This window comes from Drosophila yakuba, chromosome 2R (genome assembly GCF_016746365.2).
Source record: "Drosophila yakuba strain Tai18E2 chromosome 2R, Prin_Dyak_Tai18E2_2.1, whole genome shotgun sequence".
Lineage (NCBI taxonomy): Eukaryota > Metazoa > Arthropoda > Insecta > Diptera > Drosophilidae > Drosophila > Drosophila yakuba.
In genome coordinates, this window is record NC_052528.2 from 9,925,420 (window position 1) to 9,951,407 (window position 25,988).

At 45.6% G+C, this 25,988-nt stretch overlaps 1 protein-coding gene and 1 long non-coding RNA gene across 3 annotated transcripts in view; both read right to left on the bottom strand.

Moving 5' to 3' along the window:
• The window catches only part of LOC6529915 (hemicentin-1), a 120,284-nt gene that overhangs the window by 22,939 nt on the left and 71,357 nt on the right, over nucleotides 1-25,988 (bottom strand). For both annotated transcript variants that reach the window (XM_015196553.3, XM_039373378.2), the window contains 5 exons: nucleotides 12,121-12,902; nucleotides 5,992-6,169; nucleotides 5,162-5,388; nucleotides 4,245-4,401; nucleotides 469-608 (listed from right to left, as the gene is read on the bottom strand). In XM_015196553.3, coding sequence (XP_015052039.1) covers nucleotides 469-608; nucleotides 4,245-4,401; nucleotides 5,162-5,388; nucleotides 5,992-6,169; nucleotides 12,121-12,902 — 1,484 coding nt within the window. The remainder of the gene's footprint in view (nucleotides 1-468; nucleotides 609-4,244; nucleotides 4,402-5,161; nucleotides 5,389-5,991; nucleotides 6,170-12,120; nucleotides 12,903-25,988) is intronic.
• Nucleotides 18,651-21,596, bottom strand: LOC120321236. Its single transcript, XR_005560837.1, has 2 exons — nucleotides 20,208-21,596; nucleotides 18,651-19,989 (listed from the first exon to the last, which is right to left on the bottom strand). It is a non-coding gene; the product is annotated as an uncharacterized LOC120321236 (long non-coding RNA).

Here is a 25,988-nt window from a genome sequence, read left to right on the forward strand (position 1 = left end):
GCATTGGGAAGTGGGAAATGGGTAGTGGGAAATGAGTTTGGCTCGTTATGCGTAAACAATTTTTGGTAATTAAGGTAAGGCAAATAGTTTCGCACAAGTTTCTCGGCCTGCACGAAAATCCATTTAAAACTTGCTCCTCAGCCAAAAATCACACAAAAGGCCGAGCTCCGGTGGGCGGCCTACAAATGCACGCACCTTACACCGAAAAAGAATAGTGCTGGTGGGATTTAACACAAATGTTGGTGCTAAATGAGGAAATAAAACTTGGTTAAATTACAAGTTACTAACTTTTTGCATAGTCAAGAGGCTATGACTGAGTTATACCTTTGAATTTATTTGATTATTTTGAAATTAGTATGTAAATTATACTCCAACTAAAAGGTGACCCTATGAATAGAGCCTAGATACTCGGACTCAAAAGCGACCAAGTGTCTTTCGCGGTGCATCCATTCAGGGAGGCAAACTTACCGGCGTGTCACCATCGTCCTTCTGCCAGCGGGGAGTGCTCGGGGGATTGGAGTCGACGTCGCACTTGAGGCTAACTTCGATGCCCTCGCGGAGTGGATAACCGAAGCCAGGTGTGCGGGATATGGCGAAGGAGGGCGTGTCTGCAAGGGGGACAGATGGTTATTTCGGCTTGACTTTGCTGCAGATTTTGGGAGCTATCAGCGACTAGACTGTGGCAACATCAACAAAATAGTTTTTTAATTAAAAAATTACTCAAAGGAAGGGGTACGAACTGGGGGCAAGAAAGGAAAACTTTTATAATTAAGCCAAATGCAAATGCTAGGCTCGGCGGAGAGTGCTGTCTGTATTGGGTGGAAGGTAAATAAGGATGAGTTAATTGTCACTTAAGTTGTGAGTGCATTGCGTATTTAACTTTCAAATTAAGAAACTCTGGCGACATGCAAAAAATACCGAAAACAGTTTGATGTTGCATTTGAAATCTAATAACAAAACCCTTTAGTTTGGACACCTTTTATTGGACTCGCTAATTGACTTTCACTGATTTATTAAATGTCTAGTTGAAGCTGACTGCATTCAATTACCAGAGATCCACGTGTCAACTAATTTGGTGTTCAGTTTGGAAATAGTGAGTTTTACTTAGTTAGCGGCACTGAATTTATGCCACATTTTTCAGTGTTGCAGCCACAACTCATTCAGGTTTGGCCAAAAGTAATTCGATATGCCAGAATATAACCCAAAAATATAACTTCGATTTCAATCCCAAACTGCCAATCACAAATCCATTCAGTGCATGTCAAAAAGCCATCGACAAAATGTAAATCTGAATGTAAATGTAAATAATGGGATCTCCCCGTTCGGGCAGACATGTGCACTTCTATTCAATGCATATTCATAGGCATAAATCAAATGTTTTTTAATTAGTGCTGGCCATTTTGGCTGGTCTGGCTAAAATATGCTCGATGCTATCCATGCTATCGACATATCCAAAAATTTCCAAATGGGCCTGCATTCATTTCAATCTTTTCAATTTTTTGGCGCACCAGTCGCCTTTGTGGCCTTTTGTAACTAATACAATTTGATTAGGCGCCTGGAATGGGTCTGCAGCTCCAGATGCCAAGGGACAAATGAAATTTGTTTGTCGGTTGTTTGCCAAACTATTCAATTCGCTTCGGCTACGTATCCATTCGATATTGTGCGACCAGCAGACAGCAGACAGCCGTCAGTCGTCAGACATCATACATATTTATGAATGGGCTGGGAAATGTATACCCTACCCTACCCTACCCTACCATACCACTCAATGTGGAACCGTCCATCAACTGGTCAATCAATTTGTTGACTCAAAATGCGCACCACAGAGGCTGGAAAATTTCCTAACTGCTAACTGCTTGGGCGTATTGTTTTCGGGCAAAGTGACAGCAATTACTGGGAAAAATGTGTTTGATACATACTGTCTGTTTGAAATATGCACACTAGCATCTTCGCAAATTGCTCAAATTGAAAGCAAAATATTGTCCTAAGCAGTTCTAATTTAAATGGGCAGCCAGAAACCTGAAACCTGCAAACTGAAACCTTTGTGTCCTCCTGTTCAGTTTTTCCAGCTTAAATTGTTCGGCACATCGTGGGGAGCCATGATCCCTGTCCGTCGTGTCCTTGATTTGCCTGTCAACTGTCTGCATAAAAATGCGAAAATTAAACGCAGCAACCACTACAGATACAAATACCGGTCCGTATACAGATATATATACGGATACGGATACGGATACAGATACAGATACATGCCAACTGGAATGCGGATACAAATGTCTATGGCCTGGGCCAAATGCTCTCATGTGTGTGCATTTTAATTTATACAAGCGCACACGAAAAAAGAGGGAGCGGGAATAATAAAAGGAAAAACAGGACGAATCAGGACGAACTTGTTCCTTCTTTTGTTGAACCCGGAAAACGTTGCGGTTGTTCTTGTTGCTGCCGTTATTATTGTTTGAGGCCTTGTGCTGTTGTTATTGCGGTTTTTGCAATTTTCATGCCTGGCCAAAGCCAAAGCCCACACATACACACGCACACCCACACACCTGCAGGGAAACATGAAGGACTGTGTGTGGCATGCAAATCCCGCACGGCTTTTCTATATTTTCCAATCATTTTCATGGGCTCTCCACTACCTGGGCATTTGTCAGGGCATTATGCGGCTTCACGGACATTAATAAAGCAAATAACTGTGGTCCTCCCCGGATTCTGGCGCTGATTGAGACCCTCCTCAGGACGAGGACGAGGACGATGCCCTCATGCCCCGATATCCCGATGGCTCGATAGCTCGATGCCTCAATGCCTGGATGCTGATGTCCTGGTGGTCAGAACGTGTGTGCGGCTTTTTGCTGCCAATTAGTGCTAGTCTTCCAATTGTCGCCTCACCTCATCTAGCTCCATCTCATCCGATCCGATCCACCATTGGCATTGGCATTGATTCCCAATTCCATGTCCGGGTGCGTCACTTTTGCGGTGTCCACAGGACTCCCATCTTTATTTCCCGGTTTTGTTGTGGCTACCGGTGGCATGCATATTGTCCACCTCAATTGATCACGAAACGGACTTGGCCGTGTGTCCATTAAAGTGATTCTATTGTTGTGCGGGGGGAATCATCTAGGGTGGAATTCGGTTGATGGATGCAATAAGCTAACCCGATGTTTAGGACATTTAAACCTGACCACACACATATGGACCTTTGTATTTGATGACTAACTTGCTCGTCTTGTGTAATTATATACAACATTTTAAGTAGGACAACTTAAATGAGTTCAGATCCATCGATTCTGGCCAACTTTCATGCCGCAGACTTTATAAGAGATTTAAGTTTTAAGGCCAATAAATACGGACTTCTGTGAATATGAAAACGGCCGTGTCCTTGGCCCTTTGCTGCGACACCTTCTTATTTTTTAAGCTAATTGAGAGTCCAGAAATCCTCCCGGGCCTCGACTTTCCATTAATTCCCATCCTTTTTCCAGCAGCTTTTGTTCTCTGCATTTCAATTGTACGTAGGCGTCCTTTTCTCAACTGTCGCGCGTTTCTTTTCATTTTCCTTCGCCCAGTTTCAATGCAATTTGATTGTATTTTCCTTTTCTTGTTTCCCCCTTTTTTCTGCCTTTTCAATTAATATAATTTCACCTTTGCTTTCAGTTACTCCGCTGACTTTTCTCACTGCAGCTGCATAATAATTTTCCCTGTTGTTCATACTTGCCCCAACCAAACTCGCCTCGCCCTCAGCTTGGAATTCTGGCCGTAGGTTTGTGGTGTACGTTAACTTTGGCAATTTAACTTTTCAATCAACATTTGCTTTTTGGTTTTCACTTTTATTTACATCATTCCACTCTCGTTTTTTGGCCCTCCGTAAGGTAATTAAACATGGTGGGATACCCCAACGCTCTGTTTGCCTTTTATTAAAAAGCTGTTGACCTTGGCATGATGGCTTACTAAAATCATTTGTTTTTCCTATTTGCGCCTTGTAAATTATTTAGCTTTAAACAGGCAATGGGTTTGTGTGCAGTATAGTTGTGTAGACTTTGGATGTGCATAGAAGTTGTGTGATATGTACGAATAAATAGTTCTACTTCGCAGTCTAGAAAATGTGTTGTGTTCAGAACGCTCTTATTTGAGGGAAAGTGTGTTTAAATAAAAGGAGTCATTAAATTTATAAGATATTATAAATAAAAACATAGCTATGAACTTTAGAAGAGAAAACTTTTAGGAGCAGGCTGTGAGGTAATATCCCAACTTACATTGCACGTCCAGCAGGAGGGAGGCGTTCTGGCGGATCTTCAGCGTGGGATGCTCCATGACGCACAGGATCCTGGCGTTATGATGGGCCCTGTAGACCGCCGGTAATCGGGCTTCGCTCTTTGCGGCGCTGTTGATTTTGTAGCCATCTTTGTCGAGCTGCAGGGAAAGGGAGAAAGGAGGGGAAGTCTGATAAAATTCCCATTCAAATTGTATGCTAAACACTGGCAAATTGGGCCAAATGACAGACGGCTGTTCGGGCGGCCAATTAGTCAGGGCTGTTATCAGCGCGACATCATTAATTTAAATTAAGGTCCAAGGGCAAGGGCGCCCACCCAGCAACAAAAGGCACCACCCACAGGCCGCCCACTGCGGCTTTAGCATGGAAATTGTGTTGGCACAGTTTTCAATCAATCATCGGGGGGGTACGGAGTGGATGTGGGCTGGGCTTGTGACCAGCCGAACACGCAAATTTGTGGCATTTAGGGTCCGAGCGACAAACACTCTCTCCTCCACAAGACACAGCCACTGGGTGTAAGAGTGTGAGTGTGTGTGTGTTTGACAGGTGGAGGTGTGGGTGGTTGGAGCACTACATACACCACTACACACACATCCGAGCGACTGAAGTTCTGCATTGCTCGACCGAAATGTCTGCTTTTCATTATGCTCGAGTGCAAGACAAACAAATTTTGGCACAACCGCAAACTGGGTTCAGTCAGTCGTCCGGAAGAGCCGTTGTTTGAGCCAGGAGCCGCCGTCGCTGGCCACACCTAATGTGTTTGCCGGCCGTCCGGCGATGCTGTGGTTTTTCCACTCCAGCTCCTAATGGCTGGCCGGATCCAATCCCCACACGGACAGCCCGCCACTTGTCACTCATCGGGTTCAATGCATTGTGCTCCCCCAACTGCCCTCGACTCACCTTCTCGCCCTTGATCTCCTCCAGCTCCAGCACCTCGGCGGACACCTTCTGGGCATGCCGGTCCACGCCCGGACTGAGGAGCACCTCCCAGGTGAGCGTGGGTCGCGGGTTGCCGCCCTCGCTGACGCAGGCCAGGTTCAGCTCCGAGTTCTCCTTCACGGGCACGAACAGGTTGCTAGCGTCCAGGCGGCGGGAGTCGATCAGCAGGTAAGGCGGCTTGGGTCGGTCTAAAGGTGGGTGGAAAGTGGGAAAAAATCAATTAAATATACATCTCCTTATCCTTAAGCATCCTTACGTCTATGTTGGTCTGTACATTTGTCTTTGGCGCACACATATATTACTCCTTCTTTACATAGTTGTATGTCCAAAAAGAAACTCAGTTTTATATTTAATAATAATTGAACTTATTTAACGTATTTTTCCTCTTGGACAATACTGCTTAGTTATGTTTTAGAATGCAAGGAAATGTTTCTGCCTTTTAAAATATATAATATTATGTAAGCTGCTTGTTATGCTGGTGTTAATGATCGTTCTCTAGGCACTGCATTCCTCTAATTTTAAGCATGGCGCCATTTGGCGTTGTGAGAACATGACCTTATCTTAATTTCATGACCGCTTTCTGCTTTCGGGGACGATGCCATGCTCATAAAAGCGAGTATTTTGCCAAGCGCCACGTCAAGCCATTTCTGACTTGGCCTCTTCCCCGGCTAATTTGGCAAATGGAACGAAGACCCCCAATATTTGTCTAAGCTGTTTGGGCCAAGTCGTGACTGCCCAGAAAGAAAGGGGGACCCAGATGCGCATGCAGGAGGATGCAGGAGGATACTCACCCAGGACGACCAGCTTGACGGGTCGGGCATTCTCCGTGTAGCGCCGCGTGTTCTCCGCCTCGCACTGCCACTTGCCGTCGTCCTCGAGCATGACGTTGGTGATGGTTAGGGCGCCATTAGCCTCCTTGATGAAGCGATAGTCGGTGACGCGGGCGGTGCGATCCATGGCGTGGACCACCTGGAAAATGCAGGAGACGATGGGCGGAGGATAAGTTTGTGCGGCGTTAAAACTAATGTCATTGCCGCGAATTATGCAAAGCGCCTTTGGAAACTTTTAATGCAGCGCTTTTCGCATTAAATGGCCGTATATTCAGCCATTTAATGCAATCCGCCCCTCAACTCGCCACTCGGCGGGCGAAACAATTGCATTTAATGTTTTCATATCCATTTATTTACACTTGGGCTTCGCTGGAATTTTATTACATTTCGCTTCAAACACAATACTCGTAATGACAATTAAATGAGGACGATGGACCAGCCAGCACCTCCACCTCCACCCATGTGTTATCCACTGGTAATGTGGCAACAATGAACTGGCGGCTTAAAAACTGTTACCAATAGTTGTTGGTCTGTCTGTCTGTCGGTTAATGCAAACGGAAATTTATGTGCGCATTCAAATGCTTCAGCCGCATAGCGCGAATAAAAATTATGAAGAATGCAAAAACAGAAAAAAATATATCTGCATATATGAATAAATATATGTGGCAATGTTTCGCACGCGTAATGCGTTTAAGTGCCAATTAAATGGCGGGTCAAAAGGAGCGCGGCATGCGGAGGGCGGCCATAAATGAAACACCATTTTAATTGCATTTGCGAGCGGAGAGATTAACTTTTGGGCTCGGATTAAGGCGGTCCGAAAAAAGTGGACTGTCTGAGGCGCACTAAATCACCCAGCTATACACTCCCAACTCTACAGGGTAGCTGTATCCTTGTGGTTCTCAAAGCAGCAACTAATGATTCTGACTTTAGATTACTATTTATAAGTATTTAATGAAGCAAGCAACTACCAATGATTATACTTTTTGGAATTATCAGCTATGACTTTTAATTTTTAGCAAAATTAAATTACAAAAGGAGGCAATATCGACCGGGAAAATTCGTAAAAAATCTGTAAACAGAATATTTGTATGGCGCACTTCCGGTTCCGTTTGTGCGTTCTGCCAGTTTTTGTTGCAGCTCACGACTCGTTTGGTGTGTATATTTTTCAAATGCAGTGCAAATATTTATGCGTATATGAATTTCGCTTCCCAAAAGTGGCGAATCGATGTGTGCGTGCGTGAGGCGACTTCCGGCGCGCATTTGCCGCATTTGCCGCAGTCGCCGCTACGGCCATTTGCAGAAAATTTATTAACCAACGGCGCATTTGACTGGCAACTGGCAACTGGCAAAATGGCAAGCTGGCCAAATGGCAAACTGGCCAACTGGCATTGCCCAACTGGCGAATGGCAAAGGGGAAACTGGATTTTGCGTGCCTGTGCAACGGGGCATTCAGTTGGAAATTTATGAGTTCGATGGCGATCCGAGGCTTTTTGGCATCCACTGCGTCCACTTCCACTCCAACTGGCGTCCATAGTCCAGATTCCACTGTCCACTGTCCAGTGTCCACTGTCCAATGCCACTGCCCAATGCCACTGTCCACTGTCCAGTGTCCACTGTCCAGTGTCCGCCGACCAGGCCTTTGGCACCTGGTCGTGTTGGATTTTTCTGGTTTGGCAGCATGGCCGCCGGACAAAAGCGTTAAATGAGCGTGGCAAATCCTTGTTTACAGCGGCGAGCGTTTGGGCCGGATTACACGCTCGATTGTTTCGGGCCTCCCATTGTTGGCATCGCTGGCTTCGCTGGCGATCCTCTGGCTGGGATTTCAGTGCTGTTTTCGGGTAATTATGAATTCAGACGCTTTTGTTATTGCAGCGGACAAAAACGGGCGGGGAGTGTGTGTTGTCAGCTGCGTCGATTCGCATAAATTGCTGAATATTTTGAAGGCGCACACACGCATAACTTTGCATAATTTGTGGCCACGTTATCGGTGGACAGTTGAGGGTTCTGTAATTCTCTAATTGCATTGTTGGCAAACTTTTCAGCGATTCGCCGATTTACATTTAATTTTTGCTGCCAACTCCGTTGCATGAATAATGCATGGAAATTTATATTGTGCATTTTCGTCATTACTTTTAGCTGTAACATGCACACTCCTTTCATTTAATGGAAAATATAATAAATGACGCTTTTTTTTGGGGTACACACTTCATTGAGATTCGTTGGCAATTAGCTTCATTCTGCTACTGCGGAAGAAAGGGACTTTCCTTCAGCTGCTACCATTCCAAACAGACACTTATTTCCTCCGAGCAAGGAACTGCATCCCAAGGAGCAGGGAAAATGGCTACTTATATCTATCACTGGCTCGGAATTGCAAAAATCTTGTCAGCCAACATTGCTCACTGACTGTCGCGCTATCTGGCCCCCATCCTGCTGTTCTAGCAACCCATCCTCATTCTCATCCCCATCCTCATCCAGATCCTTCCCCGACGCCCAGCCACTAACTTGAAATTGCTTTCGGCAAATATATTAGCCTCTTGATAATTTTCAACAATAAATTCCTTGGCACTCACACAGGCAGACTCCAGAAGTGGGAGAAGGGCAGAGGTCCTGTATCCTGGTATCCTGACTGCCTGGTATACTGGCATCCTGCATGGGATGAACTCCTTTAGCTGTTATTCCCGCTCGGGGACTCTAATGCATTGTGCAACGCTCTAGAAAGTACAACAAAAGTCGCTCATGTTGCAAGCTGTCAGTGCAACACTTGTCGCATGTCATTGCCGCAGTTGCAATGCAATGGGGTTTGCAGTCGGTGGAGGAGGAGCTCAAATGGGGAAAGTCAATGGGCACATGGAGCTACTGGGGATAATCACGAGATATATATGTATTTCTGCAGGCCAGGGAACTTAAAGCCTTGGCTTCTATTCAACTCGCTGCACGTTGCTGCGGGGTTTCTTCAGTATGCCTCTTGAGGTAATTCTGTATCATTTATTATTGGTTTCTTCTTGCTCCTCATTTAGAGCTCTTTTGTATGTCTTCAGTTTATTTTCCGTAAGTTCTTTTGTATCGATAATATTTAACTCTAAGACACAGTTTATTTTGCAGATTGGTTTCTTACTTATATGAAACTATCTTAGCGATTCTTTGTGTTCTGTAGTATTCTTTTTAAGAAGCTTTTTCAGATTTGCTGCTTAATGTTTGCCGTAATTTCTTATACGATTTTTGGCTGTTTGTGTTATCTTTGAACCGCACAAATATGTTCTTCTAGTCCTCTTCATTTGCTCCTGAAATTCCATTGACGATTTCATTTATTTAACTAAAGATAAGTTTGCATTCCTTGCAGAGAAACCTTCCGTGAAGAAAAGGGCATTTAGGTGACGTTGTACTGACTCTCTGTAATGACTCCCTTCCTGCAACACGCTCTCACACATTGTTGCCACATCACTGTTGTAATTGCCGCAGCCTGCTCGTTACTGTTGTTCTATCCCCCACTCCAGGATGAACCATCTCCATCCCCATCCTCATCCTCGTCCACATCCGCGTCCTCGTTCTCTTCTTCTTCGGCGCTTACACATGGCTGGCTTTTGTTTTAACACAACTAATACAATTGCACCGCTGGGAAATGTGCTGCGATGGCAGACGGAGATGCGAGATACGATGGATGAGATGGCTGCGATGGATGCGAGATCCTGCTGCTCCTGCTGCTCCTGCTGCATTGGCGTTGATTTTATTTGCCATCGGAGCACTCAGCGTTGGCAGGAACAGCCGTCGACCAGCGTCGACATTGTAACTAACTTAATAAACTTGTCAAAGGTACAAAGCAGGCGGCGTGTTAGCAACTTAAGCCCCGCTTTCCCGGCTTTTCCACTTCCCCACTAAGTGCCACCGCATTGTCGCTCATTTTCATTTGGGATTTCTGAGGCTGACTGATTAATTTGTCGGCTTGATGTGATTTACGCTCTCAGTTGCACTTGCAGCTCGGAGCCTTCAGGACTCCGGGGAACTGGGGATCCGAGCAACCAGCCACCAGCCCATTAATGCTGCGTCTTAAGTTCGCCCCTAATTGACTAATGGAGGCTTATCGGTGCGGTGCAAGCCTGGCCGGGATTCAAGCCAGCCAAGCGGGTTTGTTGACCTTAAACCTGAGACCGGGGCCATAAATTAGCTTGCATGTGCCACAAAGTGTGCAACAAGGCGGCGGCCGCCATAAAACTCCTATTTCCGTTGACTCTGTTGCCTGGGCTAAGGTTTATGTCTGGCAATTGTCGCAGGGTGAAAAATATGGCACTATAAAACGAACAAATTGCCCGAGAAGACAACGCGGTTGGGGATTGGGGATACCCTGTACGTTTGCCCTTAAGGAAGGATGTGACACATTTCTCGCCAAAAAAAAAGAAGGCAGATAAAGCGTATAATGCATATAATGCAAATGCAATCGCAGCGCTGACGCGTCTGGGAATCCCGAGTTCAAACTGCTGACAGGCAATTTAGTGGCTTGCAACGGAATATGGCATGCAAATGCAAATAACAACAAGTAGGCAAACAATCGCAGCTTGTGGCTTCAACAATGTTAGCCAGCTTTGCCCACAAGTATGCAACTCTTCGCCACCAGACACGCGTCGAGTTGCTCGTTGCAGGTTGCAGGTTGCACGGTGCAGAGTGCAGGATGCAGAGTGCAGGATGCAGAATGCATGTTGCAAGTGCAGTGGCAGCCAGTCAACTGCCACAGACAACAGCAACACTAGCGGCAGCATCAACAACAAACAGCTCCGACACGAGCACAAAGTGGCATTGCTGTTGCTGCCACTGCCGTGTTAGTTGCAACTATTATTTGCCCATCAACAACTTGGCCTGCCAGCTTGTTGTACTTACACCTGCCCAGGAGAGTAACTCGGTTATGGCCCCCACATATTTGCACCTACCAACTTTGGCCTGCAAGGGTTCGTGGAAAGCGGATCAGTGCTGTCGATTTATGGATTTTAAAGTAGATATGAACGCATCCTTTAGAAGGCTACTTATCAGCCTGAATTCGCCAGCTTAAGAATTCGCGTTTTGGCTTTGAGATTTTAGGGATTATAACAAGGAAAACAAAAGCTCTGCTTGAAGAATTATCTTAAACTTGTATCGAAGCCAGCCATAATTAATTGAACTAAGGGTAAGCCGAAGCCCGAATTCTATATTTGCTTTATCTGATTTAAGATCCTTTACTTCGTTTACTTCACTTTACAATGTACCATTAACAACCATATTTGCTAGCAGCACTACTGAAGACACCACTTGTGTTACAACAATTTAACGTCTCCTCTCAGAAAGTATATCCTGCAGGCACTAATATTTCTGTGCAAAAAGTGTATGGAAACATTCTTAGCACTTGGGCCAACTGCTATAATTGGATTACGCCGAGAGGTTTTGCAACTGTTTGCTTTTGCAATTACAACTCAATAACTTTCGGCTTTGATGGCGGGTTAACTTTTACCTCGTGTTTTCAGTTTTATTTATATACGTTTTTTTTTTGGGTTTTTGCTATTTTTTGTTTGTCAGAACAAAATCCATTAGAGCCGTCAGTTGTAGCCAAGTTGTGGGCGTTCTGGCATGGTAAAAACTCGTAATTAGAAGCCCTCGTAGCTGCATAATGAAGCAATCGAGCAAAAATGCGGCACTCGAAAGATGAGCTCTGTGTCGCTGTGTTGGGGCTTTTGACATCAGAAACTATCAAATAATAACGATTATCCTATTTGCATAATGCGGCAGTTACGCGACAAAGGACCAGAGTCAGACACAGAGCAAAAGCCCTGCCACTCGAGACGTCTCAGCCAGAATAGGAATAAAGCCAGGAGGAGCCAGCCAGCCATCCAGCCAGACAGATAGACAGTGAGACTGTGAGACACTGAGACAGACAGAGGAAAAAACAAAGAATAAAGACGGGAAGTGGGCAAAAGAATGCAGAAGGCTAAGAATGCAATTAAAGTCAGCGCAAGTTGGCAGCTTCTGACAGCTGAGAGGCTCTTCGCAGGAGCTTAAGCTGTAAACGAGGGGTAAACTCTTTGGCAAGGACCAAAGGACCAAAGAACCACCACCTGGTGCCCAACTCACCTGGCCATTCTTGTACCACATGCTGGTGGCAATGTCCAGATCCACCTCGCACATCAGCTTGATCTCGGAGTGCTGCTCCGCATAGACAACGGACATTTCCTCTGCCTCGTAGGGATTCGGAGGCACTGGTCGCAGGGGCAGCACCCTCGGCTCCAGGGGACCGTCGTCCTCCTCCTCCGCCTCCTCGCGGCTCTTGCGCGCGATTAGGTCACTGGTGCTGGTGCCACTGTCGAACTCCTCCACATCGTCGATGATGATCACCGGCTCCTTGGGCTTCGGCTGCATATCCTCCGGCGCTAAATGGAGCGTGGATCGCGGTCGTTTCACCTTCGATTCACTGATGAGCGAGCTCCTGGTGGCCGCAGAGCTAGAGCTGATGGCCTGGACTGTGGTGGCCACCGCGGTGGAGGTGCTTGTTGAGCTGCCTGTTCGCAGAACCGAGTCCAGCTCATCCTCCTCCGTCTCGCGGCGCTGCCGTTGCCTGGCCTCTTTGTGCTGCACAGCGCGGTGGGCTTGGTGGTGGGGCTTCATCTGCGTCCGCCATTTGGCCCACTTGTCCCACTTGGCTTTGGCCTTTTGGCAGTTTTTGGCGCATTTCGCCGGCTTACCACCGCCTCGGTGGTCAACTACCTCGTCGGCTGGCTCGGCTGATATGCTGGGCCAACTGTGACTGCTCGAGCTGGAGCTGGAGCTGCTCCTGCTGATGACTTCTCGACGCTCGGTTGGCTTTGTCTGCTGCACTGACTTGGCGTTGATATTTTGTGGTTGTGTGTAGGTGGTACCTGCAATCGAAAGGCATGCAAGCAGATCGATAAGTTAGAAACACTGTGAGAAAATATAGGAAAGGTACACGTTGATACAGAAATAATCAAGCAAATCTCTAAAAAGGTACAATTAGTGAGCTACATCCTTGTGTCAACGGACAGATGAAAATTATACGGATTTGGTGACTGTGTACTTGTGTGCACTGGAATTTCTGGCTCCCGAAGGCAGCCGGAGAAAAATGATCCAAGGACAACTTATGCTGAGTGGGAGTATCAATTACATTGAGTTGCCCCATGTAAAATGCGTTCTGGGCTCATGCATTTATTTACGAATTTTCGGAGGGCAAGCGGCCAGAAGCATTGATTGAAAAGCTGAGGAAGGAGTCGTCCGGTGCAGAGTCCTGCATCCTTTCGAAATGTTTTCTCTATGCATGCAAATCCTGGCCTAATCTCCTGTACTTTCAAAGCTATTTTCATGCCTAACGCTGTGCCCCCAGTTTGTTGCTCTTTGACAACTCTGCTTATTGCCTCCTTCAGATTCAGATTCTGGTTCGGCTTTTCCAAACTAGCCCTCCCTTTTGCTCTTCTCGTTGTCTTTCTGCTGGCTGGCACTCCTGTTGTTGTTGATAAATTTACACAAGTGTATGACAAGCTTTCAAATGGTAATTAATATTCATCTGAGACGAGCAAGGGAGTTGGAGGTGGAGGTGGAGCTCGGATGCGGAATACTCCCTTAAGCCGAGAATATTCTGTGTTCCCGTTCCTGCATTTTGCGATCCGAAAGTCAACTGTAGCCGGCAGCTATCGGATACACTGAGCGCGTAAATGCAAATTCATTTGGTATTACCGCTACAAATAAGGTGTCTAAAAGTATGCAACAGCTCTTAAAAGCGAGTTTTTTCACTGCATGGTTTTGGACACCTACGTAATACATTCAGAAGACAAAATAGAAATAAAAGTGGGAAAACAGAAATGATGTTTTTCTTCTCGTGTGGAAGTGCCGGGCCAATGTCTGTGGCCAGCTGACAAAAGCAGATCTAGCCCCGGGAATAGTCTGTGAGCCCTTTCTTCGCCCCCTTCCCGAGCCCCCTTTCAACTTTCGCCCCACTCCCATGCATTTCTCATTGTCTGGGTGGCGCTTTTGTCTCCAGCCCTTTTCTCGTTTGCTGGGCGTTACTCATCTCTAACTGGGCTGCCTGTTGGCTTTGTGTTTGTAGCTAAATTAAAGTTGTCATTTTTCAAGTGAACGCACAAAAGTGTGCAATGCGCCTAATAAATTTCTGCCTGGCATATCCTGTTATTCGGCCAGCTACCATTCTCCCATAGGCATAACTAAGGGCGGCTCTGTGGGGGTTAGTTATGTACTAGTCGTAACTCCCTCTAACACACACACACGCGCGCGCGCACACACACACAGCCACGGAAGAGCACACACATATGAGCGCTAAAATGTTTTCACAACAGCTTAAAAGTCGGCTACACTTTCGGCGAGTGTGTGTTTGTTTGCATGCAGCAGTAGTTGTTTGTGCTGTAACTTAAGTTGTAAATGAAGATTGCGTCGGAAATTGCACAGAACTGACGTTGGCTGCCTTCGTCTTTGGGCACCGAACGACCCCGCCCACCGCCAGCCGCCCACTAGATGTGCGTGCAAATTTAATGAAGCTGCCACACACATACCCACACACCCACACACTCGCACACCCACTTCTGCACTCACACTCTGGCAAACACTCGAGCATGCTCAAGCTTCCAGCTTTTCTGTGGCATACGCTGCACCGCATAAATTTCTGGGCAGGATCGGGCTGGGGAAGTGTGCACTTGGAGCACTTGGAGTGGGTTGTTTGACAGTTGATAAAACGCCGGTTCTTGACAACAATCAAACGAGCCTGCCACACTCTGCTCATTAGCCGCCCGCGGCTGTTTAATTTGGCATCGAAAACATGTTTAAGACCTTTATCGGATCATAAAAAGCTTACATTTGTTTTAATACATATGTTCATATGTGTTAGACAGGGAAAAATGTGTAAATATTCATAACATTCCTTGCATTTGATGCTTTTAAAGAAAATCCAATCAAGTTTATACATCACGCGCACTTTCTGCACCCAATATTCATTTCGATCGAAATGTGGTAAAAAAAAAACGCGCATCCAATATTTATACCAGTACTTAAAAATGCACCCATAAATTAATTGCTTGCCTTGAGGCAATGTCAGCCGCTTAATTGCATTGTTTTTCAAACATTTTGCGGGATAATATTGGTTTTCGATTGCCCTCATAAATCAGACAGTTTTACGCAATAATTGCAAATAATTTTGTGTAAAAATCGCACAGCTTTCCAGGCCTTCGCACACATGACAATTATGGCAGTTCAATGGAGCATTGCGTGCGGCCTTATCAATATGCAAAAAAGCCATGTACTTTTATGGACTGACAAAACGATGGAGCCATCGAGCTATGGAGCCGTGGAACTATGGAGCTATGGAGCTACGCGCCTAAGGGCGGAACGGACAATCAAGCGCTGACATAATTACGCGTTCGTACATCGGTCTATATGCATATATATTCGCGTATGTCGGTCCGATTACTGGCAGATCGGGGAGTGTGGATGCCTGTCACATTTTGCTGGCAAAAATTTCATCGATTTTCCGCTTTTTGCCCCGCCGCGGCGGTCTCTTGCATTTTTTCACGTTTACCAAGGCAAACATGCAAATGACATCGAGTTGAGTTTCATTTTGTGGCAGTTGAGTTTTTTTGCCCAACATCAACATTAATTTAATGCACTCCAATCCTCGTGTTTGTGTTGTCTTTAATAATATTATTTTTCTGTAAATGCCAATCGCGCCAGCCCGGCTAATTGAAAGGCAAACGGGGTTTACATTGCAGAATCATAAGTTGTTCTATTGACGTTGGATGCATTGTCCCCAGTCCGTTTCTAATTAAGTCCTGCTCTCATTGCAAATGCCTATTTGCATTCCAAGTGTTTACTTTTTCTCCTGACTCCAGCACTGGGTACAACTAAAAGGTTACTTCAAATAGTCATTAGATATCACTTACAAACTATATTTAGTACCTTCACTTATATTATATTTTTGCTATCATCTTATGAGCAGCCTAATTAAATAGTTGAGACTGATTGCTTATGGCTAAAGGTAATTTGTTTTTCTCTCTCTGTAGGAGTTCTCTTACCACTTGGCTTACAACCTCGCAACTTGCTCTGAATCACGGCCCAAACATTAAACAATAACTCGACGGGGCAGTCAATACCCTCAGCACAGCTTAACTCTACTTGGTTCGCTTGCATTTTCCTCGGCTTTCCCTCCGTTTTCCCGCATTTTCCACCACTGTCAACAGAACGCCCCTCGTTATGCAACACATGTGCGTCCGTGTGTGTGCATGAGAGAGTGAGCCTTGCACAGAGCGTTGATTAGGTTAATGTCCTTAAGGCATAAGAACAGCTGGCAATCTGCCGTCTCCATGACCGGGAGCCCCCTCTCCTGCACCCTCAGCCCGAATCCTGAGCAGCTTACGGCATTCCTATTCCCACTCCGTGCCAGCACTGCAGTGGGTGGGTGGTGCAGTGCACTGCAGTGGTGCAACTTGCACCTGGTGAGACCAAAGAGGCGGCTCCTGCTTGCAGTCGCTTGCCTCGTGCATTGTTTAAGTTCCACAACGTCGACAACTTTGCCAACCGCCACTTAATGCAAGCGCCGAGTTCACAGGCAGTGGTCCTGGGCAAGAGGGGGGCCCCGGAGAGGGGGCGTGGCACGACTGCACTTTGCCTGGTATGCGGTGGCGGCTTTTGCGGCCAGCCAGCAAACAGCAGGGGCACAAGCATCAGAGGCATTGCAGGATCGGTGGCAACTGCATGGGCGAGCACTATGCGCACACCCCCTCATTACTGCCATTGGCAACTAAAAGGCTTTTAATCGCTCCTGAACGGCCTCACAGAGTTTCAGAATTATTGTGCTAGTCTAGATAGTGGCCCGACTTATTCGATGCGAACTAGTTGTCGAGATATTCATTGACATCTCACCACATCTTGCTGGCTTCACTGAATTTGACGTCTTCCATGATATTAACCAGAATTGCTGAAGTAAGCATGTGGAGGCGCTCCTAGCTCCTTGGCTGCCTGAATGGATCAATTTGTGACTTAATAATAATGCACGCTGGCATTAATTGGTAAACTGTGTCCTGGGAAGACCTTGAAGAGCATTCATAGCTGGGCTTAGCTTTTATACCAAGGAAACCGAGTCGGAAATAAATCCCAAAACATTTTGCCAGCTATTTTGGCTACGTGATGCTTTCTCAAGCCCCTTTTTTGGCTGAGTGAATGGGTGTGGAGTAGCAGTCAAGTTTTTTACGATTATATGCTGGAGTACGCGTGCGACCTGCCACACAAGTATGAGGCTATTAGAGGGAGCTGCCACACTATTGCACTGGCGGCATGCAGCCTCATTACACAAGCACACACACACACACACACTACTCACACACACAGGGAAGCGGAAGGCGAGGACAATGTCGGCGACATTTACACAATGTCAACTATGAAGGCAGCTCGGCAAGGCGGTGCAGTCGGCATCCTTTTGGCCAGGTGCGTTGCTCTGCTCTGCTCTGCAATTGTGTCAAATTAATTGTCAACTGTTGTCCGCTCCGCTCTACTTCACCATCGCCCCGTCTCTTTCGGCAGCATGTGACCCCATCTCTTTCTGGCCGCCACACATGAGCGGCATGCTGTTGTGTGCTTTGTGTGGCTGTCTCTGTCGTCTGTTTGATAAATTGCATTTAATGGCTGCCGCCAATTAAGAGCAATTTTTGCTGCCGTTGCTGCTCCGCATTTCTGTTTTCCAGTCCACTTTTTGCCCGTACCGTCCAGTTTGTACCCTCTTATTTTGCCCCTGTTTCGTTTTCGGTTCCAGTTCGGCTGCTGCTCGGCAGTTGCTTTCAATTTGGCCGGGTTGCAGTTTTAAAGTGACACCAGGATCCGAGCCACATCCTGACTTGGCCTGCAAGCGAGCGGGCCTAATAGAAATTGATAGCTGCCTGAGGACCCGGGCATCTCCACAGTGCCACATTGCCACATTGCTACATTGCCACAAGCCCACTTTCCCACCCAGTTGACCACGTTCGCCGGCCATATTTCTCACTTCAGCACGCGCAGCATTACAAAAATTAGATAAAACATTACTGGTCCTGGTATATTAAATGCAAGCAACTCGTTGGTCGGGTCATTTACCGTCCATAAAAAAAGAAAGAGCCCCTATCTGCCCATTTCCGCGCGGCCTTTTGCCGCTCCTATTTCTGCCATCACGACTTCTCTCGTATTATTTATGTCGCCGGGCGACTCTGCCAAAAAGGTCGGCACTTTGTTCCTTCATCCTTGGCGAGGCTTTATAGTTGGGGGCATTGCTTGTTTGGTAGCTCGGCCACTGATGCTCTCGGATGCCCTTTTTTCTAGTCGGAATTCTAAATATTATTGCTTTAATAAGAGGAGCACAAAAATATCACAAAATTAAATATGTAGCTCAAAGTTCGGTTTCACAAAAAGGATGTCATTGCCCCGTATGCCTTAATAAACAAAAATTATTATTTTTATTATAAAAACAAAAATGATGTCATTGCACTTTACAGCTAAGTAGTTCTTATAAATCAAGTCTTCAGTTTACTTTCTCTTGTAGATATTGCTTCGATATTGCATTGATATAGCTTCGAAGCAGAAGCTTTAATAAAAACTCCTAATAATGTACGATTTTTTTAAGCTCCAACCTAAACTGTTATACCATGTTCTTCGGCGCAACACAGTCTCTGCAGTCAGAGCATTGCCACATCCCGCCAGCGGAGACGATGTCCTGGCGCCACTCGCCTCTGCTGGTCATTAGGCGTAGCATACTTAGCGGCTACGTGCTGTGACCAGCGCCAACCGCAAATTAAGTATACGCCGCGTTGCGCCAGCGCCCCGAAGTATGCTGCAGTTTCGCAGTGGCTGTGCAAACAAATGCTGAGACAACAAACAGCGAGTGGTTGCTATATGGCGATTGGAGCTCCGTCTGCGTCCGCCCAAAAAGCAGCGGAGGGGCAGTCAAAATGCCAGCGATGTCCTGACGTTGTCTCTCTATGCGCGCAAGAAGTTCCATTTTGTTTGTGCGTCCTTTTGGCTGTTTGTTTGTTCACTTCTGCTCCTGCTTCTGTCGCTCCGCCAGCCGCTTCCCTGCACTCCGCACCCCGCACCATGCAGCCTGCCCCCTCTCCCAGAAAGAGCATGAATTAAGCGCCAAAAAATGTGCGCGGCACGTAAATAACTCCACACAGTCGCGTTTTGGGCGTTTTTCGGAGCGAGGTGGCACGTGACCAAATTTCGATGGCAACTTTGTTTGGGGATGCGCTCCCGACTTTATCATGTTTTCATTTCGCGGCGTTGGCTTTTTAATTTGTGCACATTTGACGATGGACAGACGGGGGCGGAGCGCATTTCCTATACTCTTTTTTACCTCCAGATGCGAATGCAATTTTTTTCTGTCAGTGGTTTCGTGCGCTTTCGTTGCTCGTTTTGCGCGGCTGCAGGAGCAAATTAATGCAAATAAAACGGCGAGACGTGCAATAAAATGCTGTTGTTTTTGTTAATTTTAGTTATTGCACAAGTCTGCAGCATAATTTATTTACTTGGGCTTTGACTTCGGCGCTTTTGGTTTGCCGACTATTTTTTCACCGTTCTGCCATTGCTGTTTTTATGTGCCGTTGGGAAATGCGCAATTAAAATGATAATTTTCCACAGTGGCACCAAACACCACACCAGTACCACCAGCACCACCAGCGCCACCAGAACCACTGTCAGTTTTGGACTGCAACTGCATTTCGCACGTACAGTGAATTATAACCTGCCGCATAAAAGTATGCTATAATTTAGCGCTTAAATGATGCGTGCTCGGGTGCTCTATAGCTATGCATAGTTGCTGCCGTTAGTTGCTTTCCCATTTCCCATTTCCCCTGCCGAGCGGCCGAACCTGGTTGACTTTATTGCATTCCTAGCACTCGACCATTTTTTATGTGCTTTAATTAATTCGCCTGACCGCTGGCCCCAAAAGGGAGCCGAAGAAGAGCTAAGCTGGCGAAAACAAAAAGGCGAATCTTATTAACTTTGGCAGACCCCCTCATCCACTGCTCCACTTGCACACAAATCCAATAAGACAGCGGGGGAATGGGTCAGCTCGCAAAAAATTCGCATTCAATAAAAATCAATAATCAAAGGAGAAGGGGAGGGGGAGGGCAAGGGATGAGAATGTGAGCCTGATGAAGAAATAGCCGTAATGCTTTGCTTATTACCTTCCAATTCATTAAACGTGCCGTCAAGCCGACCAACCACTTGAATCCTTCTTTCGGCCGGAATTTCCCTCCCTCAAATGGTCAGCCCTTTTCACTTTCGCATCGATGTGGAAGTGAAAAAACTGCAAAGGTTTTTTAGCTCTTCCTGAGTGATTGAGGCAGCACTTTGAGCGTGTGTGTGCGCATTTTGATTGTCTCTACGGTTCACTGATTTTTTTTTTGCTCAGAGTATCAAGGTAAAAACAATAGCGTTTTTATACAGTCTCGTCAAATATTACGTAACTAATGTGACAGCCAATTGACTGTATATGCTTGGAAAACTAAGCTAACTAATAATTTTCAGTACAGTTGAAATAATTTGTTATTTGCATTGAGCCGTGACACGATTGCTTTTTATTGCGTCAGCTAGTGTTGCTTATTTTCTGCCCATGTATTAAAGTTCCCATTTAAATCAATAAATCACTCGAGCTCCCAGTAATTCGTTAGCCCAAGCCCAAAAACATCCATTCACAACTAAAACTAAGCCCAGACAACAAAGCCCAGGCAGACCCATCCAATTCCGATTTCACTGCCAGGCACATTCAATCATTTTTACACCCTCCAGAACTGGGCCCTATCAGGCGTAAATAATCAGAAACGTTGGCAAAATAAAAAATACATGTGTGTGTGTATGTCGGGGTATTTTGTCTGGTGCTTCCTTGGCTCGAATGGTTAGTTCTCTACTGACCAATCAGTTGGCATTAATGGCCGGGCCCGGCGAGGCACTTAGACTCACTTGAAGTGGCATGAAAAATGCTGCAGCCGTTGGCCACCGTCCATCGTCCACCTTTCACCTTCCTCAAGCAACATGAAAATAAATATTAAATAATCATTTATTTTCACAAAAAAGCCGGGGTGTACGGTTTATTTTTTCCATTTATTGTTTGCTTTTATGTTTGTTTGCCTTCACTTACGCACACACACCGCCCCCGCCGTACAACGGTGCGTATGCGCGTTATGCCATGAGAGGTGAAAACGCCTTCCTGCTTAACGCCTCGGGGCACTGGCTTTTGGGTGTGTTGCGGGTATTGAGGGTATGCCTCTGTGGCCCAGGAACGAGGTCAGCCTATATGGCCAGCGGCTAACTTAATGGTTTATTGTTCAAGGTGTTTAAGAGGCATTTATGTGATTTAATAAATAAAATATCGCCGTTCTGATCTCGCTGCATGTTATTGGTTTGTTTTTTTTATAATGTAAGGAATTTATTTGACAAATTTCTGCATTTTCGGTAAGTACCTTCATCAAAATTTGCAAAAAATTACAAAAAAAAATTACATTTTCCTTTTTTGAGCACCGGTGGATAGTAAAATTTATTACGAATTCAACGAGGTATGGCATTCCACTCTTAGACAACTATTTTTACTGCTATCGAAAAAGAAACGGATTATTTTTTATCAAAACATCGAGAAAAAAAATTTGTAAAAAAATTGGTATTTCCAATCGGCGTTTTCGGCATAACTTGGCCAAAAATAGCCAAACAGCTAAAATAGAGACTGTTTGTGCTGCTTAATAAACATAGTTAACTACTAGTATGTCTATCCCTATTTTTTCGGTTTAGAAAAAAAAAATTTGACAAATTGTTCATAAGGGTACCATCATCAAAATTGGTAAAAATGGCAAAAAATTCGAAGGCTTATCTGCTATTCTAGCAATGAATTTTATTCTTACCTATCTATTTGAAAACAAACAGCTGCAGCATGCCACAGCATTCTTCGCTCTGTCACTCGAAGCCGCAAAATGCGGAAAATTGTGCTAAATGTTATGCGAAAATGCACAAATTACCGGCAAGGTGAGTGCTGGAGCCGAGTAGCACCGAAAAGTAGGTGCTCGACAAAATAAATTTTAATAAACAGAGCGCATACATCAAACGACAGGCAAACGCACACAGCTGCACGCTGCCACACACACTTGTGCACGTAATTGGCGGCAAAACAATTAGTAGCATTTTGCAGTTTACAGTTGCTGCACACACCATATAACCCTCTAAAATATTTTACACCAAGCTGCACGTGAGATACACTACAAAACAGTGAGTAATCTATAAGACTATAAATTAGTATCAATATTAAAGTTATATTTTTACAATTTCAAATGAACCTTATAAATGAGGTTTAGATATTTTTTGAGTAACACAGCACTACTTCAATATTCCTTGTGCAAAGTCTGCTCTGTTTTTTCAAGTGTATGGGGCGGCAGGAGCTGCAACAAAAGCTGACGAGCAGACTAAGTGGCAAATGCGATGAGCTTTTGGCCAGGAGCGCAGACAGACAGACAGACAGAAAGTCTGAACTGAAGAACAGGTGGCAGGTGAGCTGGTAAGAGCCCGAAAAGCGTTGAAACTTTTGACACACTTGGCAATTGAAATACATTTGAAGAGCAAAAAAGACCGCCCACTTTCCGTAATAAATTACGGTAATTTAGGGGAAGCGAGAGATACATCGGCATTAGCATACGTGCGCATATTGTTAAAGAGCGAAACGAGTCGAGTCAAAGGAAGCTGGCAATATGTGTGTCGCAATTTCCGTTTGAAGTGCACATCCTGTCAGCCTGCAAATGTCGTGCTAAACTGTTAGTCGCAAGGACACTCGCAGGAAAAACCAACTTATAACTAAGAAGGTTTCAGCACAGTAGCTGCTTTACTAGTGGGATATTTTATGTTAGCTATGACAGGAAATAGAGATTTCACTTAAGCAGTGGAATAACCTAAACGAATAATATGAAGTTAACTAGTTATTTTTAAAACGGAATCGAGCATTTTCTCTGAGTGCGCGAAGTTGCAGCTGCTCGTCAAGGTTGACTCGTTGATTGCCTGAACAAGTCCTGTAAAAAGGAAGGACTCAACTCAGCTCTGGCTTAATGGAAAAGTCGCTGGGAAGAGTGAATACACGTGTGGCCCACTTTGTATATCGTAAAGTCAACTGATTAAAGCTTGTGATATTCCAGCGCTTTAGAAAATCGATATAAATATTCTGTCATAACCCATGGCAAAATAAATTTCAGAGTTTCCGCTTAATTTCGTGTGCTGGCATCCGTTCTCGGATTCAATTTTGTGGGGAAGTTGCAACAGCTGCTTGCAGTTGAAGAAAATCAAATTGAATAAAAAGTTTCTCTCTGGCCAAGTGGCCCCTGCGGGCGGAAGTGCCAAGAGTCGGACCACATGGCGAATGCTTGATATTTCGCTTTCGCAAAGCGAGATGACAGGCAGCAACTGGCCACTTGAAGTGCAACTGTTGCACATCAAACAGCCATCAAAATGTGCAAACATGATGGAGAGACATCCAAGTGGACACGCCGGCAATGCCAACGGAAAGATACTAGAAACTAGATACAGATTGCAACTGCGGCTGCAGTAGTCGAGCTCTTATTCCGTTTCTATTTTTCCTCTTTTTTCTGTAGCACTTTGAAAAGGTTGGCGGACTCTGTGCCTCGGTGGTATATGAGGTATGTGTGCGAACCTCGAACCTCAGCACAATCAAGCACACAAACAGACCTCCAGTTCATATACGCCGTGCAGCCTGTCACTCACATTTGAAGTCATCCCAACGTGGTCGAGATGCGCCATGGGAAACAACTTGATCGGAACTCGGGGTCCTTGTGCTGACAAAGGACGAAAGGGGGTCACTGAAATTGATCAGCAGTGCCGACACTATTTGCCCACTTAACGGGCGTGTTTCCATTCTCCAACCTACGGCTTCATTGCACCTTCAGCCGAAGCCAATCTCATTTCCATTAAATTGGCCTGTGTGCAGGGCACATGAATCTGCTCCGAATGCGAAAACATAATGGAAATAATTCGCCAAGGAAGGTAATAAAGTGTCAGCCTTGAAAGGGAGCCAAGCAAACATGTGTACAGAGAGAGAAATGATGGGGATACATCTACATCAACTATTTATACTAACTCTTGTTTTGTAAAATATTTCATATTTTAGAATGCAAATTAAAAGTAATATTAATAAACGTAAAAGTTATAGCGCTGATGCCAGAAAACCTGTTTAGGACTTATAGATAGCAAGAAACACTTCATTTTCTGGTTCTTAGATTAATAGAGAGATTGTTTCGCGCTGTGTACACACCAAATGCATGTGAACCTGGGTGTCTTGTGTGTGTGCGCATGCATGTGTGCGTGTCTCAATGGCGCTTTATAGTTATGCCGTTGGTCCTCGTATTTGGTTAGTCCGGCATTTTATTTTTACTGTTTATAAGCTGACAAAATTGTTTTTCCCCTCCCATTCCCTCCCCAGCCGACGAGCGTCCGCCGAGGGTCGTGTGCCGTAAACGGGCCAACGCTGCGGCTACGTAATAAAACGAGGGAGCCGCAAACAATAATTGGCCATGGTTTGTTTGGGAGGGGAATTTTTGATGGCCTTGTCTTGTCACTGAGGCGAAATTAGTTGCCAGCTGGGTGAAACGATCGCCGAAGGCGGGCGAAACACGCTTTTCCCATTTCCCATTTCCCTGCTGCCGGGTTTTCCTTGCTTTGATGCGATTCCATGCAGTTGGGTGCAAATCGCTGGCCAGCGATGATTCCATTTCCCCGCGGCCAGAATGACTATGCGTGGTCGCATTCTTCTCTGATTAAATTTGAAGTTATGCACTCGCATCTCGTGTTCGCTTCGCTGACTCTTTGCAAAAAGAATCGTGAATGGAAAAGCTAAAATGCTCGTTCCATATCTATGTCAGTAAGCCATTCTTTTCAATTTCAATTTCCAGCATTGTTTTCGGCGCTTCTGGTCATCGTGGCCCTTGAATCGGGTTTTTTTTAAAGCTTCGCCCTCACTACATGATATATAAATACGAAAAATGTGTCTGTCGTCCAAATGCCACCCATACCATAACGGTTTTTTTTCGCCATTATGCCATAAACTTAATTAGTGCTGAGCCGAATGAGCAATCAGATCATCCTGGCCATTCCCGCCGGTTTAATTAACACGCCAAAAGGCCGTAGACGTAAGGTGAGCCTTTCGGTTCATCGCGTTTTTTATGCCGCATTCTTAACGCGGCAGCGCCGGAAAAATGGTAAATATGCCGGGAAAAGGCAAGGCAAGGCCCGCCAGTTGCCAGTTGCCAGTTGGCAATACAATTTGCCGTGACAAATGCGGCCATAAACAAAAATGGCGACAACGATGCCGCTGTCGCTGCCGCAGCCGCCAATCCGCCATTCAGACATTTTCTAGTGCAACACCAACGACAAAATGGCTGCCACAAGAGTCTGGATGAAAATTTCATTTTCCAGGCTGCGATGGCGATGACGATGGCGATGGCGGCGACCTTATACGGTATTTATCACACGCGAAACGAAACCCGTCTACAATGCCACCCGCTCCTTTTCGTTTTTGGTAATGAAATTTCGCTTTAGCAATTACGGGCATCCCCTTCGGGCCACATACATACATGGACGTATATAGCCGCGATAACTGGGGAATCCAGCCAGCTAATAGCTTTTGAGGCTAGCTGGATAGCTGGTTGGCTGGAAGACTGGCTGACTGCCTGACTGCCTGACTGGCTGACTGGGTGGATGCATAAATTATGATGGGAACTCGAGTGGGCCCCCATTGCAGAAATCAATTTCAGGCTTCGGCGGCAAAACAAAGCGATGCTGGGGAAAAATGCAAGAAACAGCCGAGCGGAGGAAAACAGAAACAAAATTTATAAAAATATTTTCATGCCTTGCAGCTAAAATGTTATTAAAGTCAATAACATAAAGCCGGGGACAATTTCTTTTGCCATCCTTTTCCCCGGGTG